Source organism: Nicotiana tomentosiformis, chromosome 4 (genome assembly GCF_000390325.3).
Source record: "Nicotiana tomentosiformis chromosome 4, ASM39032v3, whole genome shotgun sequence".
Lineage (NCBI taxonomy): Eukaryota > Viridiplantae > Streptophyta > Magnoliopsida > Solanales > Solanaceae > Nicotiana > Nicotiana tomentosiformis.
Window position 1 is genome coordinate 62,892,354 of NC_090815.1, and position 16,213 is coordinate 62,908,566.

Genomic DNA, 16,213 nt, shown 5'->3' on the forward strand with positions numbered 1-16,213 from the left:
AGCAGTGAAGCTAAAGCTTTTGGACACCAAAAATGGTTGATGGAATAGAAGCCTGGGTGAGCTTGAAGGAAGAAGACATGATTGAGTTTGAACAAGATCAGGACATTCTATCTTTACATGTTCTGACTTGGGATAAAGTGAACTAGTCTACATCATTTTTTGGTTTACCGATAAACCTGGTGGATCTGCAATTCAAACCATGCACACCCTTATATTTGTAATCTTGTAAAACATTAATCTTCTTTAGCAAAATCAAAATGTACATTGTTTGTCAAGATGAAAGGCTGGTTTAATTTTATATTCAACTAACCAGCAAGATTGTTTCATTAAGTTATATATCCTTCTTTGTAAAACAGAAAAGAGTTACATAAACATTTTACAGCCGACATCCTATTGGAATTAGGTAATTAGGAAAGCATTATCCGCGAGGTAATCTAAACAATTGTAAAGCCAAAATTCTCAAAGTTTAATTTGTTTGACAAGTACAGTATATCATAATCCAATTCAAAATGTTATCATGTAATATATTTTCAGAAGATAATCTAAACCCCCAAGCCCTATGAACACTTCCCCTTGTTATGGTGATCATCAGCAAAGAATTAAACAAGAATATATAAAGTTCAAATTACAGTTCTTCATTTTCAAGTATCTGCTTTCAAAATTGCTCCTTCACTAACCTGCTGCACAAGACCATCAGATGAATAATTTGTTTGACCTTATTATAATTACTAGTATTCTGGAACCACATTGTACCTTGTTTTATCATTGTATCTATCCAAGATACTTGAGTAAAACACCATCATTACCCAGTACAAATCCCTGGTTGTCATTGATAAACCTGCATAACATTGTTTCACAATATCATGAACATAAGATTTTATAATCACATGTACAGACAGCAGACCACAACTTTATCCTCAAGTAGATTAAAGCTTGTAGAGCTTTGGAGCTTACTTCACCGAATAAAGATTCGCAGCAATATTATCAGCTGCTTTGTCACGAATCCATGTCTTGCCGCCATTTTTGGTCTTCAATAAAATCCCACTTCCACCAGCAGCCCATGCCTCATCCTGAGTACCAAACAAATTAATTGGGTCGCCCAATACATGAAAAGCAGAAAAATGATCTAGTACAAAATGTAGGAACTAATTAAGTCCCAATTGAGCCTTACTTATTATAAAAATGATTCTGAAATTACTACCTTTTCATTTAACGCAGTATCAGTTGGAATGGCGAATTATCCTTTGAATCTTATTTCTGTTGCAACAATAAACTAGCAGCCTGATAATTACATGCATAACTGTGTTCCTTAAATTGCTAATTCAGCTCGTGTAAGTGAGCGAACTATAATGACTAAATAGCATCACAACCCTTCCCCCCAAACGAACAGGAGAAATTAATGAAACTGGTGATTCAAGATATCTTCAGGGAATGGTGCCTTTTGGGAGCATTTAAATTTCAGCAACAATAAATGATTCATCATCAAGAATTCACCCCAAACTCACTCATGTAGTCTATTATGTTTGATTCAAGGCAACCATGCATATACCTGTGAGCGGTAGCCGACATCAAGAATGCCAAAACCACGGCTTTGTACAGAAACTTCTTCAAAGTCCTCTGATAACTGGAGATCAAGGACAATTTTGAGCTTCATTATATGGCAAAAGAAGAAAAAGAAACCATAGTAGCTACAGATAGCAAGAGCTCATACTGTAGAACCAAGTAAAAGGACCATAACCTGTATAAGTAATAAAATGGTAAGTTTATGATCTGCCAAGACATAAGTGCGTCCACCAATTTTGGGTTTATCAAATAACCCAAGTAGACACCACTCTATTCTCTGCCATTATGAGACTTTGAGCCCTTCATTCAATCCATTTTTGCCGATTAATTGCATAGAAAGCGGTAGTTTTATATCTAGCCTCAGAAACCTCATCCAGTCAACCTCATGTCATGTGCTTAACTAGGATTCTTGACCAGTCTCCCAAATGCAGTTAACTGTTTTTTTATTTTATTTTTTTTAATTTTATAGGTAGAGTTATTTTAATAAAAAGATATTATACGTCCAGGAGTACTGCTCCTAGCAACTTAGCTCAATAGATACTATGACCAATTTGCTAGATGTGGAATGGAATATCTTGCTCTTCTACCCATAGAGGTCCTCTATACAGATTTGACATGTTACATTTATGTTGACCTGAGAATACCTTCAAGTACTTTGCTCAAATAGAAAAGAAAATTGCAATCAAGGATCATTCATTCTAGAGTAAGATAATGGGTTCTTTTATTAACTTGCAGGAGATGGATATTTGTTTCTTATAGCAATTAAAACCAGAGTTAAAATAAGACATTTAGGTAATATACAAGGTTTGATATCAAAGTAAACTTAGGAGAAATTGGAAGATCTTAAAAATAGTCCCCTTTTACAGAAATTGGACACAGCATCTTCTGAAAAGATTCTAAGGAAATTGATTGCTTCAACCGAGATACCAAGGGAATTGAGTGCACAAATAGGACATGCTACACTTCATCCTATCCGAACAAGAAAGATTTATTTCATGCTAGGATCTTAATTTACTAACCCCTGTGCCCTTGCTGAGGTATAGCCCTCCACCACGCACAAGTAGCCAAAGACCACCATCAGCCCTCCAGCCCATGTTTTGGATTCTTCTAGCCACAGCTCTGTTATGCGGTTGCCAGTACGCCTGTAATGTAGTATACATACAATTAATTATATGTATAAAAATATACGATCTCTTTGTACATTGAATTATACCTTTTTTTTAAAAAGAAAAAAGCAAGAAATTTCAGCGCCACAATTGATGCTACATAAGACAAATTAGCTTGTTAATTGACAAAAACATGAAAACAGTACATGTCAAAGAAACCGTACCTGCCCTGGCTCCCAGGTCAAATAGAAGTTACCACGGCTTGAAACTGCTACATAACGTCCATCAGGAGAGCGATTAACAGTACTGAAAGTGCCTGTATAGTAACTGGCACCACTAATGCCACTAGAAACTGTTCTGCAATTTTAATAAGGATGTCTGTCATTTCACCTTATAAAGAAGAGACCAAAATTAGTTAATCATAAACCCTGGTCTTAAGTAAGTTAATCATAAACCCTGGTCTTAATTATTTTTTGCCGTCACATATGACCTAAGCCAGCATCTAAATTGATTAGGTGCAAAATCCAACAGCATAAAACTTTTTCTCGAAAGATAGGAATTAGCTCGTCAAAGACCATTTGGCTAGCATCATCTAGTTTAATGAAGTATCAGCAGTTAAAGCACCACCAGTAAACTATCAGTAGTTAAGCTATTTTCCAGAAAAGTAGAAAGCAAAACTTGAGAGTAGAGAACATTCAAGAGTGACCCAGATAATAGGTTATACCAAGTACACATTACCTAAACAAAGAGTGAAAAACCCGCCTTTTTAGTTACTAAGTTATTGGTTTTTCTTTTTCTTTTCATTAATTAACCTCAAACTGAAATATATCTGTTTGTCGAGTTTGTCTCATTTTATTGTAGAAGTAGCACATCGACCTCAAATCAAGATTTTACACTCCAGCCTGATGCGTCACATCTAACCAGAAAAACATGTCTACATAAAGCATTTCAAAATTATGGAGTTCACCTTCTCAGAGATTACCTATTAAGGGTAGCGGACACAGTTTCTTGTATAGCAGCCTTCCAGTTGTATCCCTTGTTCGATGTAACATATATTGCACCTTCGTCAGTTACCATTTCTGCACTTTTTTCTCCAGTTGCCTTGATATAAACCTGTATATCAAGATGATTTCTTTCCTTAAGATTAGTAGCAAGAACAAACAGAAGAAAGATAGTCGGATTCTGTGTCTTGAGATATAAGTTGAGTCAAAGTGCCATTATTGAAACAAAGGTATAGAGGAACAAGAATTAGTTACCAGAAAAAAAAGGTACAGAGGAGCAAGAATGCTGCACAATCAACATAAGACCAATACACATTAATAAATTCTCTTTCTTTAAGCTCAATGCCAAATCAACATAAATAGAAAGCGGAGATTCCACCAAAATCACTACTTATCATAGTTTCTATCTTATTTAATGGCTTATATTCAGATCCTAAAAAGCAACAACAACAACCCAGTATAATCCCACTAGTGGGGTATGGGGAGGGTAGTGTGTGCGCAGACCTTACCCCTACCCTGGGTAGAGAGGCTGTTTCCGATAGACCCTCAGCTCCCTCCCTCCAAGAACTCCCCACCTTGCTCTTGGGGTGACTCGAACTCACAACCTCTTGGTTGGAAGTGGAGGGTGCTCAGATCCTAAAAAGCAAGCTTTATATTTATTGGGAGTTGCAGCTCGCAATGCGCTTCTTAGGCTTGTATTTCCCCATTATTCCATCAATTGTTGGAACACGACATTGATTGTCTGATCGCTTAATATCCCCATAAACAGCCATCTCAATCTTGTCAAGGTCTTCATCACTGAAGTTGATGTCACAAGAATATCCTTTCAACTGTGTTGTGCCAATAGCAACCTTGTCTGCTTTAGATCTATTCACCCTTGTTTGAAGAATTTGACAGTTCTCTGACACAGAATCACCACCTTTAGAGAAGGGAACGATGTGATCATAAGCAAAGGCAACCTAGGCAGCTGTGGAATCGCTTGCCAACAATGTTGCCAGCTACATCTTTTCTCCACCTCTCAGGATCTCGACCTGGAACCTTCTCGGCTTTGGCCCAGCATTTCTTTCTAGCCTCCAAGTCAAAAAATCTAGGCCTCCCTTCCTTGTTGTCACTGGTAACACCACGATTATTAACGGTGAGCTGACAATAAAGCAAAGGTTATCTCTTTCTTGCTTCTTAACTTCCATTTTCCCAGCCCCATGGGAGGGAGTTGAGAGGAGAAATGATGGTTCTCTAGTCTGATGGACAGCAGGAATGTTAGACAAGATTCTGTATTTTCCTTTGTTAATTCAATTTTGCCACCTTGTTGTGTAATTCGAGAAATGCTTTACTAAACAGACAGATTAAGAGATCAGTGTAGAGGGTATTTACGTTAGCAAACAAGAATGTCTTCTGTGGCATGCTCCGATTTGAAGGTAGGAGTAAAGAAAGGTACTATTCTAGTTTCTGGAAATTTACTCAGAATCACTTATAAGAAACTATAGAAAGTGAAAAGTTACATCAACACCTGCACCTTTTCAGCGCAGCATGTTTCGGGTAACAATGACCTCGGAACAAAGCATCATTCCTCAGTTTCAGTATGTCTTTCAAGTAAATAGTACAAAATGCGCCTCGAGCTCTTACCGAACAGAGTTTCAAACAGCAGTTGACTCTTATAAAGCAAAGTGACAATATTCTGCCATAGTTGAAGTGCTAGCAAGGAGTTCTTAAGCAACACGCAAAGGAAGGGGGTGGAGGACGGAGAGAGAGGGAGGGAGACAGATAAAAACTTATATAAAATTAAAGAACAGATAGTTCAGATGAATGCATGCCGTCCTTAATTTTGTCTTATAATTCATTTGACTAAGAGTAAACGTTAAACTTGATAAGCTAGGATGCAATCAGATGCCAAAGCGGCAGATAGAAAGGGCATTTTTAACCCATAGAAACAACTTGCTAGGTTCTATTCTGTGCCAATGCTTCAGCACAGACTAAGATGATACATTTGAAGTCTAAACTGATATATAGGGGCACTCACACCAGAGCAGAGTGTACTGAGAATAAGGTCCTGCAAACATTCTGACGGAAGTCATGCCAACAGTATAAGGCACCACTCTACATCTGTGTCCTGCTAGTCAGAGTTGTCTTAATTCTAAGAATTTGATAATTTTTTCATTCACTCTTGACTTTTTACTTTTTGCAACCTGCTTGCATCATTAAATTAAGTTTACATCCAGCAACATAGTTATTTCTCGACTAGACATATATAAGTCACTACATGAAAGATAACCAGTGATTGTCAACAACTCCAAATGGCTAGTAATTTTCATATCGCTCTCACAAATATTACTTACTCTTCGTGCTTCATATAGAAGAATGTGGATGAAAAATACGGTCATTGGACAATTTTCTTCCGAATTATTTTTGACAAAGAGTTTGTGCAAAACAAAAAATATTTAGATAGTTTTTTGTGAAATTTCGTGAATGTTCACAAAAAGTTTGATCAAAAAGTTGTGCCTCAAGGAAGTTCTCAACCAAATTTGTATGAGAAATTTTTGAGGAAAACTTAAAACTACAACCAAACCATATTTAATCGAAAAACTTTCCACAAACATCAAAATATTTACATCGAAACACTAAACCATATGTAGACAGTGACCCCATTCAAAACAAAGTTTTCTTTTAAGGTTTTGAATTACCAAAGTATCAAATTTACCATAAAGTATAATGGGTTGTCAGAGATGAGCTCAATTTTCAGAACAAGTGCGAAGAAGAATTGAATAATATAATGCTTACCATATCACCAGGAAGTTGAGAACTCAAGGGTATCCGCTGCCAGGTTTCACCAGCATCGGAAGTATACAACAAGATTGCTGGTTTTCCAATAATCCACCCTTCCTTGCCTTTGAAACTGATAGAATTAAACCTATAATTGAAATCTTCCTCTTCGGCAGAAGCTATAGATCTTGATGCCCAAGTAGTTCCTCCATCCTTTGTTTCCAAAATAGTTTGCCTGGTCCCCAGTAGAAAACCTGCCAAAGCATGATTTTCCACAATTGTTCCAATAATAAACACAAATCTTTAACTCAATGCACAAAACACACGGCATTGAAGTAAACAAATATCACAAAGGACGATATCCCATCATTGTTCAACTAAACTAAGAAAAAAATTCTTAAACATAAAGCACAACACCACGAGGCTGTGCATGATGGTATCTCATCACTTTTAAATGAAATTAAGTACAAACATTAAACTCAATGAACACTGCCATGAGGCTATCAACGATGCATAGAGATTTGCCATCACTGTTTGACTAAATTAGTACAATTCTCAAACATAATGCATTAGATCCTAAGGTTTTTGAGTATTCGTCTATCTTCAAAAAGAATGATTAGAACTTCCCACCATCAATTAGCTAATTTAAGCACAATTCTTTAACTTACAACCACCACATTCTAGGTCAAATTTAAAGTAATTTTTAAAGATCTCTTATTGTTCTTAATTTGAGAGCTACTGTCAGACATCTACATACTCTTTCCTCTGATACCAATTTGTAGGGCTAAGCTTGTCCAAGCCTCATTTCTTAGCAACATCCAATATAGGACTCCGTTCCCACACCAAACAACCTATTTGTACACCCAACTAAAGATTTGAAGAAAGAATGCTTGCAAGTTAAAACATTTTGCTGTTTCCTCCATACCAAACACACTCTATTCAATTAAGTAAAAATTGATAAACTCAATGCAGCATTGAGAGCAGTTATGGAAGAGAATGAATAACACAAACCGTGAGTGGGGTCATCGGGAACGAAGGCAATGTCGAGAAGGACGACACCAGGGTCAATAGGAAGATAAACTCTTTCCCATTCAGAGAGAGGCACCTCGTCAGCTTTAGCAGGGATAGGTGAGATTCCGGCTCCGAGCAATGGCGGTAGTGCAATGGCAGCAGCAGTCTCAGCGATTAACTGCCTGCGATTAATACTAGATGATGCTCTTGGTACCAACCGAGGAAGCTGATGGTGATGAGGCGAAGCAGCAGCAGAAGAAATGGTGTTATAAGTAGGTTTGAGAGGAGTGAAAATGGAGTTCCAGCAAGAACATGCCATTGTTTTGTTATGTTTGGTGCTCTCACTCTTATCCGAATGGAATGAATGAAATGAAAGAAAGAGAGTTACTGTTGCTGTTGCTTTTTCCTAACAGCTTCGCGGGAGGTTTGAAGCATACGTATCCCCTAAACATTACGAGTGGTCATGAATTCGTTATCTAAGCCCTTCTCCTCAACAGCTAGGAATATTCTTCTTCTATAAATAAGCTATTTTTAATCTAAATAATGAACTAATAGATAAACTGGGGATGTAGCTCAGATCGTAGGCAGCTAGCTTAGCATTTGAGAGATGTATTGGTCATGATGAAATAGATAAAGATTCTTCCGCCCTTAATTAGAGATCAATGAATCACTTAAATGTCACGCCCCGACCTCGGGGAGCGCGACCGGCGCTCAACCGAGATAACCCGGCCGAGCAAGCCTGTACAGTACCTTCTACCCGAACTCACTCATGAATAAAGAGAAGATCTATTTCATTAATTAGACAGTGAGGAGATTCATGTGAACAACAACGCCAATTCATTATCAGCAGTTTCATCATCTATAAGTTTCAAAATACATACACTTTCATAGTTTGATGTGGAACGTGTGATGCAATTACCAAAATTACTAGTTTGACTTTCTCAACACCGATATACCACCCACACAATGTCTACGGAGCCTCTAATAGATACAAAAGAGTACGATGATAGTGTCGGCAACAAGGCCCCGGCTGTACCTCAAAACATAATACATAAGGACAAAAGATATACGACCCCGAATGAGGTGGGGCTCACCAAGTCAGCTGGGAGAGGGTGTACCGCTATCAACGATCAAAGCCGCCTACTATGGAACCACCTGCATCCATTTAAGATGCAGCGCCCCCGACAAAAGGGGCGTTAGTACATGTGGAATAGTACTAGTATGAATGACTAAGTACCCTCTCAATAGAACGAATGATAAAACAAGAATGAACAATCATAAAATCAACGGGAGTCTCAAACAATACCCAAAACGTCAAGTTAGGAACAGGACAAGGTTTCAAGTGATTTCCATATTTTAAATTGGGAGACCTTTAGTACCGATATGCCACCGTTTAAAATTTCGATTACAATTTCTAACACAGTTACCACCATGTGTGCGGCATGGCATCTGATCACGCCCCGATCGGCTAGGCCGTCTCATATAAGACATCAACCGCAATCACAATTTCAATTTCAATTTCCAACATAATCACCACCATGTGTGCGGCATGGCGTCCGATCGCGACCCCATCGACTAGACCGTCTTATTCGAGACATCATCATTTTCTTTCAATCATCCCATTTCATACCTCTTTCACATCTTTTTATTTCATTGGCACTAGTGGTCACAATTGTAATATCCCCTTTTTGTGTGGCGTGTTGGCCGTATTTCACATTTTATATTTCGTGCTCACCTTTTCACTTTCAACCATCATCATAGATATTCAACAATAAGGCATTTACGTTCAAGACACTAAGCATACATGTGAGAAAACAAGAGTTTTAAGTGCATTGAGATTTCTTACACAATTGGCATTAGTTATCGTTTGAAACGCAACTTGAGGCCATAGCATTTAGCTAGGCAACCAATACTTTGAACACATTACCAAATAGTAGTACAACTTAACAAGAGCATTGAGAATACATATTGAACACAAAAGTCTTTTGACACAAAGTTTATTCGAAATAATCGATTCATAATGAGTAACTTGGGACTTACAATGACATTGTGGGGTTCAATTCTAATGGAAGAATTTAGTCAACATACCTCACTTGAGCTTCCTTAAACTCTAAAATATTCCGGAAATCTTAGCAACTTCGATCTATTTCAGAAATATAATAAATTAAACCAAAAATTAGGAAAATGATCACGGTTGCATCTCATTTGAGCGCTTTATCAAACACTAGGTGTGCATTAAGGTTTCAAGTCCCTACTATGGTGAATTCCATCATTCACCCGTTATCTATCATTTTTAGCCCAATAATCTTCCTACACCCCTAGATAACACATGAATGCAAGAGAGACAACTCCCATACCCAAGAATTGCCTTACTAATTACCTATTTTTAGTTAAATTTTGAAATTGAGGGTTATGGTGAAGAATCTTACCTCTAGGATGAAAACCTAGTGTGTTTTCCTTGTTAATCTTCCAAGATTTGAGTAAGAATTGTGGAACAATTGGTTGAGGAACTCTCTCCCTCTCTAGAGCACTTTTTCACTCTCAAAATGTCAGGTTCTTACTTAAGAAATGGTCCATAGAGTCTATATAACGAAATGGGATCGGGTTATAAAACCCAAAAAAATGAAGCTCCAAAAAGAAAATCTGTCGTCGTATATGCGACCGCATAATGCTTCTGCGGTACGCGAAATGGTCCGTGAAATGGCATTCCGAAATTGGGCACCGCTGCTTGGGTATGCAGCCGTTCTGCGGTCCGCATATCGATTCTGCGATCGCAAAGCGGACCGCAGAATCTTCTCCTGGAATTCCTCATGTCGATCCTGCGATGCAATCTGCGGCCCGCAAAGTAATTCTGCGGCCGCATAATGGACCGTATAATGGCCCACAAATTTTGCTCAAGTTTCTGCTTCACTCTGCGGCCATTCTGCGGTTGCATAGTGGGCCGCAGAAATATTTTTTTCAGCCAATATTTTCCTTTAACTCACCAAACATATTAGCCTATCTCGCCACCACGGAACCTCGTATTTTAGGTGAAATTTTATGGGGTCTTATATTAAATGGGCCCTTACATGGCACAAATCCGAATTAACAAGGGCCTAGAGAAGGAAAAACAAAATATTCGTATTATATTTATTTTAAGCACATAAAATCTTTATTTCTTTGCACACTTTTTAGTCAAGTGGTTTTTCCTTCTCTTTCTTTTGATTCCAAAAAGTATTTAACAAGCTCTCAAGTTACTTTTAATTTGCTCGTTTGTTTATGAAGAGAAACTAGAAAGTATTCCCTAACCGCTATAGATTACTGTCCACAATCGCCAGTGGTTACAATGAAATAGATAAGATTCTTCCACCCTTAATTAGATCTAGGAATCACTTTAATGGGCCCTTACATGGCACAAATCCGAATTATCAGGGCCCTAGAGAAGAAAAAGCAGAATATTTGTGTTTTATATATTTTAAGCACATAAAATCTTTATATCTTCGCACACTTTTTAGTCAAGTCGTTTTTCCTTCTCTTTATTATTATCTTCTCTTGCTTTTGATTTCAAAAAGTATTCAACAAGCTCTCAAGTTATTTCAGTTTGCTTGTTTGTTTATGAAGAAGAACCAAAACGTATTCCACAACCGCTATACATTACTGTTCACAGCCGCCATTGATTAAGATGAAATAGATAAGATTCCTTAACCCTTAATTAAAAATCTAAGAATCACTTTAATGGGTCTTTACATGGCACAAATTCGAAATATCAGAACCCTAGAGAAGAAAAAGCAGAATATTTGTGTTTTATATATTTTAAGTACATAACATCTTTATTTCTTTGCACACTTTTTAGTCCAGTCATTTGTCCTTCTCTTTATTTTTACCTTCTCTTGCTTTTGATTTCAAAAAGTATTCAACAAGCTCTCAAGTTACTTTTAATTTGCTCGTTTGTTTATGAAGAAGAATCATTAAGTATTCCACAACCGCTATAGATTACTGTCCACAACCGCCATTGGTTACGATGAAATAGATAAGATTCTTTTGCCCTTAATTAGATATCTAGGAGTCACTTTAATGGGCCCTTACATGGCACAAATCTGAATTATCAGGACCCTAGAGAAGAAAAAGCAGAATATTTGTGTTTTATATATTTTAAGCACATAAAATCTGTATTTCTTTACATACTTGTTAGTGCAGTCGTTTTCCCTTCTCTTTATTTTTACCTTCTCTTGCTTTTAATTCCAACAGTTTAACCACTACAGACATATTAATAACAAGAAAAGAGTGAAATAGCATAACACATAATTGATGTACAACCATTGCTGTCTAAATTATCCCCATAATCTGGTGCCACAAGTACATCAACCACTAATAATACTAAGTACTAGTCTGAAATGAAAAATATAATGCTATCTGGTACAATAAATAGTAGATAAAGATAGAAAGGGGACAAACACTCAATCTCACAACATACACTCATCACCACATCATCAAAAGTAGGATCAAGCAAACAATTGGACACATATAGGGGAACAAACCTAGTTATCCTATGTTTTGTAATGGGATCTTCCCTTATAGAGCAAGGATTCTGTGCCATCTTCCTGCCGGAGAAGGAGTTTACTCTCACACATTGCAAGAAGTCTACCACATCACCACAGTTATTACTTCACCACCTTTGTCATCCATATCAGCCAGAGACACCCCCTTTTCCCATGGCTCCAGACATTATTATCTTCAACATGGTTTTAATTAGAATAGCTAAAGCTGGATTGAAGATAATATACTTGTCATACTGGATAGCTCACACTAAGTTCATCTGTTATTTGTCACATTTCATAGGGAGGAGCAACTTTCAGTCTAGATGTAGGTATTTACGTATATGAAAAGTGTACCTCCAGCTTACATGCATAACTGACCTAGACTTACAATGTATAATTGACCTAGACTTTTACTTTGGTTTTTGTATATCCAATTGTATATCAAAAGTTCATAGATAATTGGTTTTTTAAAATAGGTCTAACTTCAAATAGTTTACAGTATCCTTTTGGTTGTCATGTTTGGACAACTAATTGGTTACCCATTTTTCTCATGGAGGTAAGGTCTATGCCCCCTCCTTTATTGTACTTCTTTTGATTATATATAAAAACCAGTCCTAGGCAATGTGCCTAGTGGAATTTTACAAAAATAAAAGGATAGGAAGGGGACACCGGGGTCTGCGATCGCCAAGAAGAACTACCTCAAGTGTCCTGGAAGAAAACGGGTCCGAGCAATCACTTTTGAATGCCGTTGGGACCAACACCGGCATCTGCAAAAGAAGTATAGAAGAGTAGTATGAGTACAACCGATTCCATGTACTCAGTAAGTATCGAGCCTAACCTCGATGAAGTAGTGACGAGGCTATGACAAGATACTCACTGTAAACTTGTACGAGTATTGAGCGCAAAAACAATAACATGCAGAAAAATGAATTATTACATAACGAAAAGAATAAAAGAAATGGATAACAGAGGGCCCCATAATAACTTCACATCACAACCTCTTAACACAACACAGTAATGGAGCATAACAACCAAGAACAATTACAAAATATTCTCTCCGTTTCGGTGCACAATCATGTAAGGCCCCGTTAAAATTTTTTAATGATTTAAAATTTTAAAGTGCGCCAACGGTATTTGGGAATAATGTATTTGATTATTAAAGGAGGCCTATGGGATAGAGCCACATCATTTTGAATTGATAATGTATGTTTAAGGTATGTTGTAACATACTAAGGAGTTTTGTGAATGGCAAGAACTTGTGTGGAACAAGTTGGATAATTTAAATGGAAAGGATATTTCAATTGGCACAAGACCCAATTTCAAATGAATAGGACTCCCTAAATATAATTACTTAGGTTGTTATCTAGATATAAAATTAAATCCCTTTGAATCTAGTTTCCAATGCATCAAACCGTTTGTCATTTGGATATTTCAACAAAAAGTTATGGCCATTTTACTGGACCTATGTCATATACGCGCCCAGATGTGCAGCCGCGCATATTTGGGAGTTTCTGCCTTGTGTGGGCGACCAGATGCACGGCCACTTGCCCAGGTGTGCGGCTGCGCACGTAGAAGCCCATTAAATAACCCCAAGGCTGGGTAGATAGATGGGTTAAGTTATTTCTTGAGCTAAAACCTGATATTTTAGAGAGAAGTGAGAGTGTTCTAGAGAGAGGAAGTAGATGAAGTATTTTGTTCATCAAGATCTTGTTCAAGCCTTGAAATCCAACAAGGAAATCTCACAAGTTCTTCATCTAAGAAGTAAGGTTCCATACCCTAATTTTCAATTTCGAATTTGGGTAGAAAAATGGTTGATTAGGAGTATGATTCTTGGGTATGAGAGTATTATTTATACATGCATACACCAATAAGGTTTGTGAGAAGATTGATTAGCTTAAATAAGTAAAGATTGAGTTGTGGAATGAAGAAAATATTATAGAAGAACCTTGTAGACAAATTTGGACACCTAGTGTTTGATAAAATGCTCAAATGAGCTGAAACCATGAATATCTTCCTAATTTTTGTTCAATTTTGTTATGTCTCAAAATAGATTGGGATTGCTAGAATTTCCGGAATGTTGTAGTAATTAAAGAAAAGCTCAAAGCGAGGTATGTTGGCTAAACTCTTCTCTTAGAATTAAATCCCACGATGTTCGTGTAATTTGTGCAGGTCTCGAATTGTTCATTATGAATTAACTATTCCGAATAAGCTTTGTGTTGAAAGGTATATGTTCAAAATGTATTTCTGATGCTCTTATCATTTGATGTTATCCTTTGGGAATGTGTTCAAAGCATGAGTTGGGTATAAAAATGTTATGACTCCAAGTAGTGTTTCAAGTGAAGGCTATTGTGCCAAATTGTGTAAGAAGTCTCAATATGCATAAGACTCTTAATTGCTCATAGGTGTACTAAAAGTCGTGATTAGGGATTCCTTGTTATCGGTAATCTATATAGATGCTTGAAAGTAAAAGTAGTGAGTTGGGGATATAAAGTGTGAAGTAGTGAGTTGAAGATATAAAGTGTGAAGTGGTGAGTTGGGGATATAAAGTGTGAACACCATGCCAAGAATGAAAGCTATACTTGTGGCCAATAGCGCCAATGAAATGAAATAAAGTGTGAAATATTATGAAATGAGCCTTGATTCAACTATTCCAAATTGACTCCGAAAATAGAATAATCCAAAAGCTTATGTACTCAAGTCCGGTCCAAATGTGGTTGTTCTAACTAATGCTATGCTTGGTAGGTATTTCTAATATGTTTTGAGTTCTTACATAATCATGAGTTGAGATTGTGTATTGCCCTTTTTGGGGAAATGTATTTCAAGAGTATTCTATATGATGATGTTTGTGATGATAATCCTTGAAAGTAAAGAAATGAAAGTGTGGAATATGATATACGGCCACAGTGCCTTGAATGAAGAATAATATGTATGGCCAAGGGAGCTAATGAAATAATGATGTTGTAAGTTGTTGAAAGTACTAATGAAGTGATATATGGTGTGAAAGGTTATGAGATGAACATATTCATACTTATGTTTCCAATGTGCTATAAGCCTTACGCCCTCATAAAGAGTGGCTATGGTGTTCCTAAATGTTTTAAATGTTCTTAATTTCATGTGACCACCCATCTCAAGTACAAGTAAGTGCTAGTATATGAACATGAAATATGACCGTTGCCTAAATGAGAATTATGAGGTGTTGTATGCCCCAATGGTTTCAACTATAGTTGTATGCTTCTGAAATAATGTATGTAAATGACTTCGATTGTTAAGTCCCCCAGAGTCATGAACCTAGCTAATGATCTCAAGATTTCAAATGAGTGAATAACGACATGAAAGGGAGATGTTTTATGCTAAATGATGATGAACCTTAAGAAAAGAAATTGGGCCCATGTGCCATAGAAATCGACTTATTGATTTACCATGCATGTGCTAATGTAATGACTTGTGTTTCTCCATGATGAGCATGAACATGAAGTATTCCAATGATATGAGAAATTACGACCTTAAATGTAATGACAAATTATGTCGCTTTGAGTTTATATATGGTATTGTAATTGGTATTACACCTCCACCTGCATATATTGGGGTGAGGCGGCAGGACCACTTTGTGTAGGGCTTGTGGTATTGTGATACACCTCCACCTACATATATTGGGGTGAGGCGGCAGAACCGCTTTGTGTAGGGATTATGGTATTGTGATACACCTCCACCCGCATATGTTAGGGTAAGGCGGTAGGACCGCTTTGTGAAGGGATTGTGGTATTGTGATATACCTCTACCCGCATATGTTCGGGTGAGGCGGCAGGGCTGCTTTGTGTAGGGATTGTGGTATTGTGATACACCTCTACCCCCATATATTGGGGTGAGGTGGCAGGACCGCTTTGTATAGGGATTGTGGTATTGTGATACACCTCCACCCGCATATATTGGGGTGAGGCGGCAGGACCGCTTTGTGTAGAGATTGTGGTATTGTGATACAACTCCACCCGCATATATTAGGGTGAGGCGGCAAGACCACTTTGTGTATGGATTGTGGTATTGTGATACACCTCCACCCGTATATATTGGGGTGAGGTGGAAGGACCGCTTTGTGTAGGGATTGTGGTATTGTGATACACCTCCACCCGCATATGTTGGGGTGAGGTGGCAGGGCCGCTTTATGTAAGGATTTTGGTATTTTGATACACCTCCACCCGCATATATTGGGGTGAGGCGGCAGGATCGCTTTGTGTAGGGATTGTGATACACCTCCACCCGC

At 37.5% G+C, this 16,213-nt stretch overlaps 1 protein-coding gene across 2 annotated transcripts; it reads right to left on the bottom strand.

Moving 5' to 3' along the window:
* Positions 1–442: 442 nt before the first annotated feature.
* On the bottom strand, positions 443–7,887 carry LOC104106711 (photosystem II stability/assembly factor HCF136, chloroplastic). Of its 2 annotated transcripts, none has more exons than XM_009615316.4 (9): positions 7,439–7,887; positions 6,446–6,681; positions 3,652–3,782; positions 2,894–3,026; positions 2,583–2,705; positions 1,550–1,624; positions 955–1,070; positions 754–838; positions 443–677 (listed from the first exon to the last, which is right to left on the bottom strand). In XM_009615316.4, the coding sequence occupies exons 1-8, from the start codon at positions 7,755–7,757 to the stop codon at positions 772–774; spliced, it is 1,200 nt and encodes a 399-aa protein (XP_009613611.1). In that variant the 5' UTR covers positions 7,758–7,887; the 3' UTR covers positions 443–677; positions 754–771. The 2 variants fall into 2 exon arrangements, with proteins under 2 accessions (XP_009613611.1, XP_009613612.1); XM_009615317.4 differs by having other exon boundaries at positions 443–680.
* Positions 7,888–16,213: the final 8,326 nt, after the last annotated feature.

Excerpts from the sequence above, each read along its gene's own strand:
- LOC104106711 (XM_009615316.4), bottom strand. The coding sequence starts at position 7,757 with ATGGCATGTTCTTGCTGGAACTCCATTTTCACTCCTCTCAAACCTACT. Across the intron at positions 2,706-2,893 it reads TGACCTGGGAGCCAGGGCAG|GCGTACTGGCAACCGCATAA; the intron begins GTACGGTTTCTT and ends ACTACATTACAG. Across the intron at positions 1,071-1,549 it reads ATGTCGGCTACCGCTCACAG|GATGAGGCATGGGCTGCTGG; the intron begins GTATATGCATGG and ends TTTGGTACTCAG.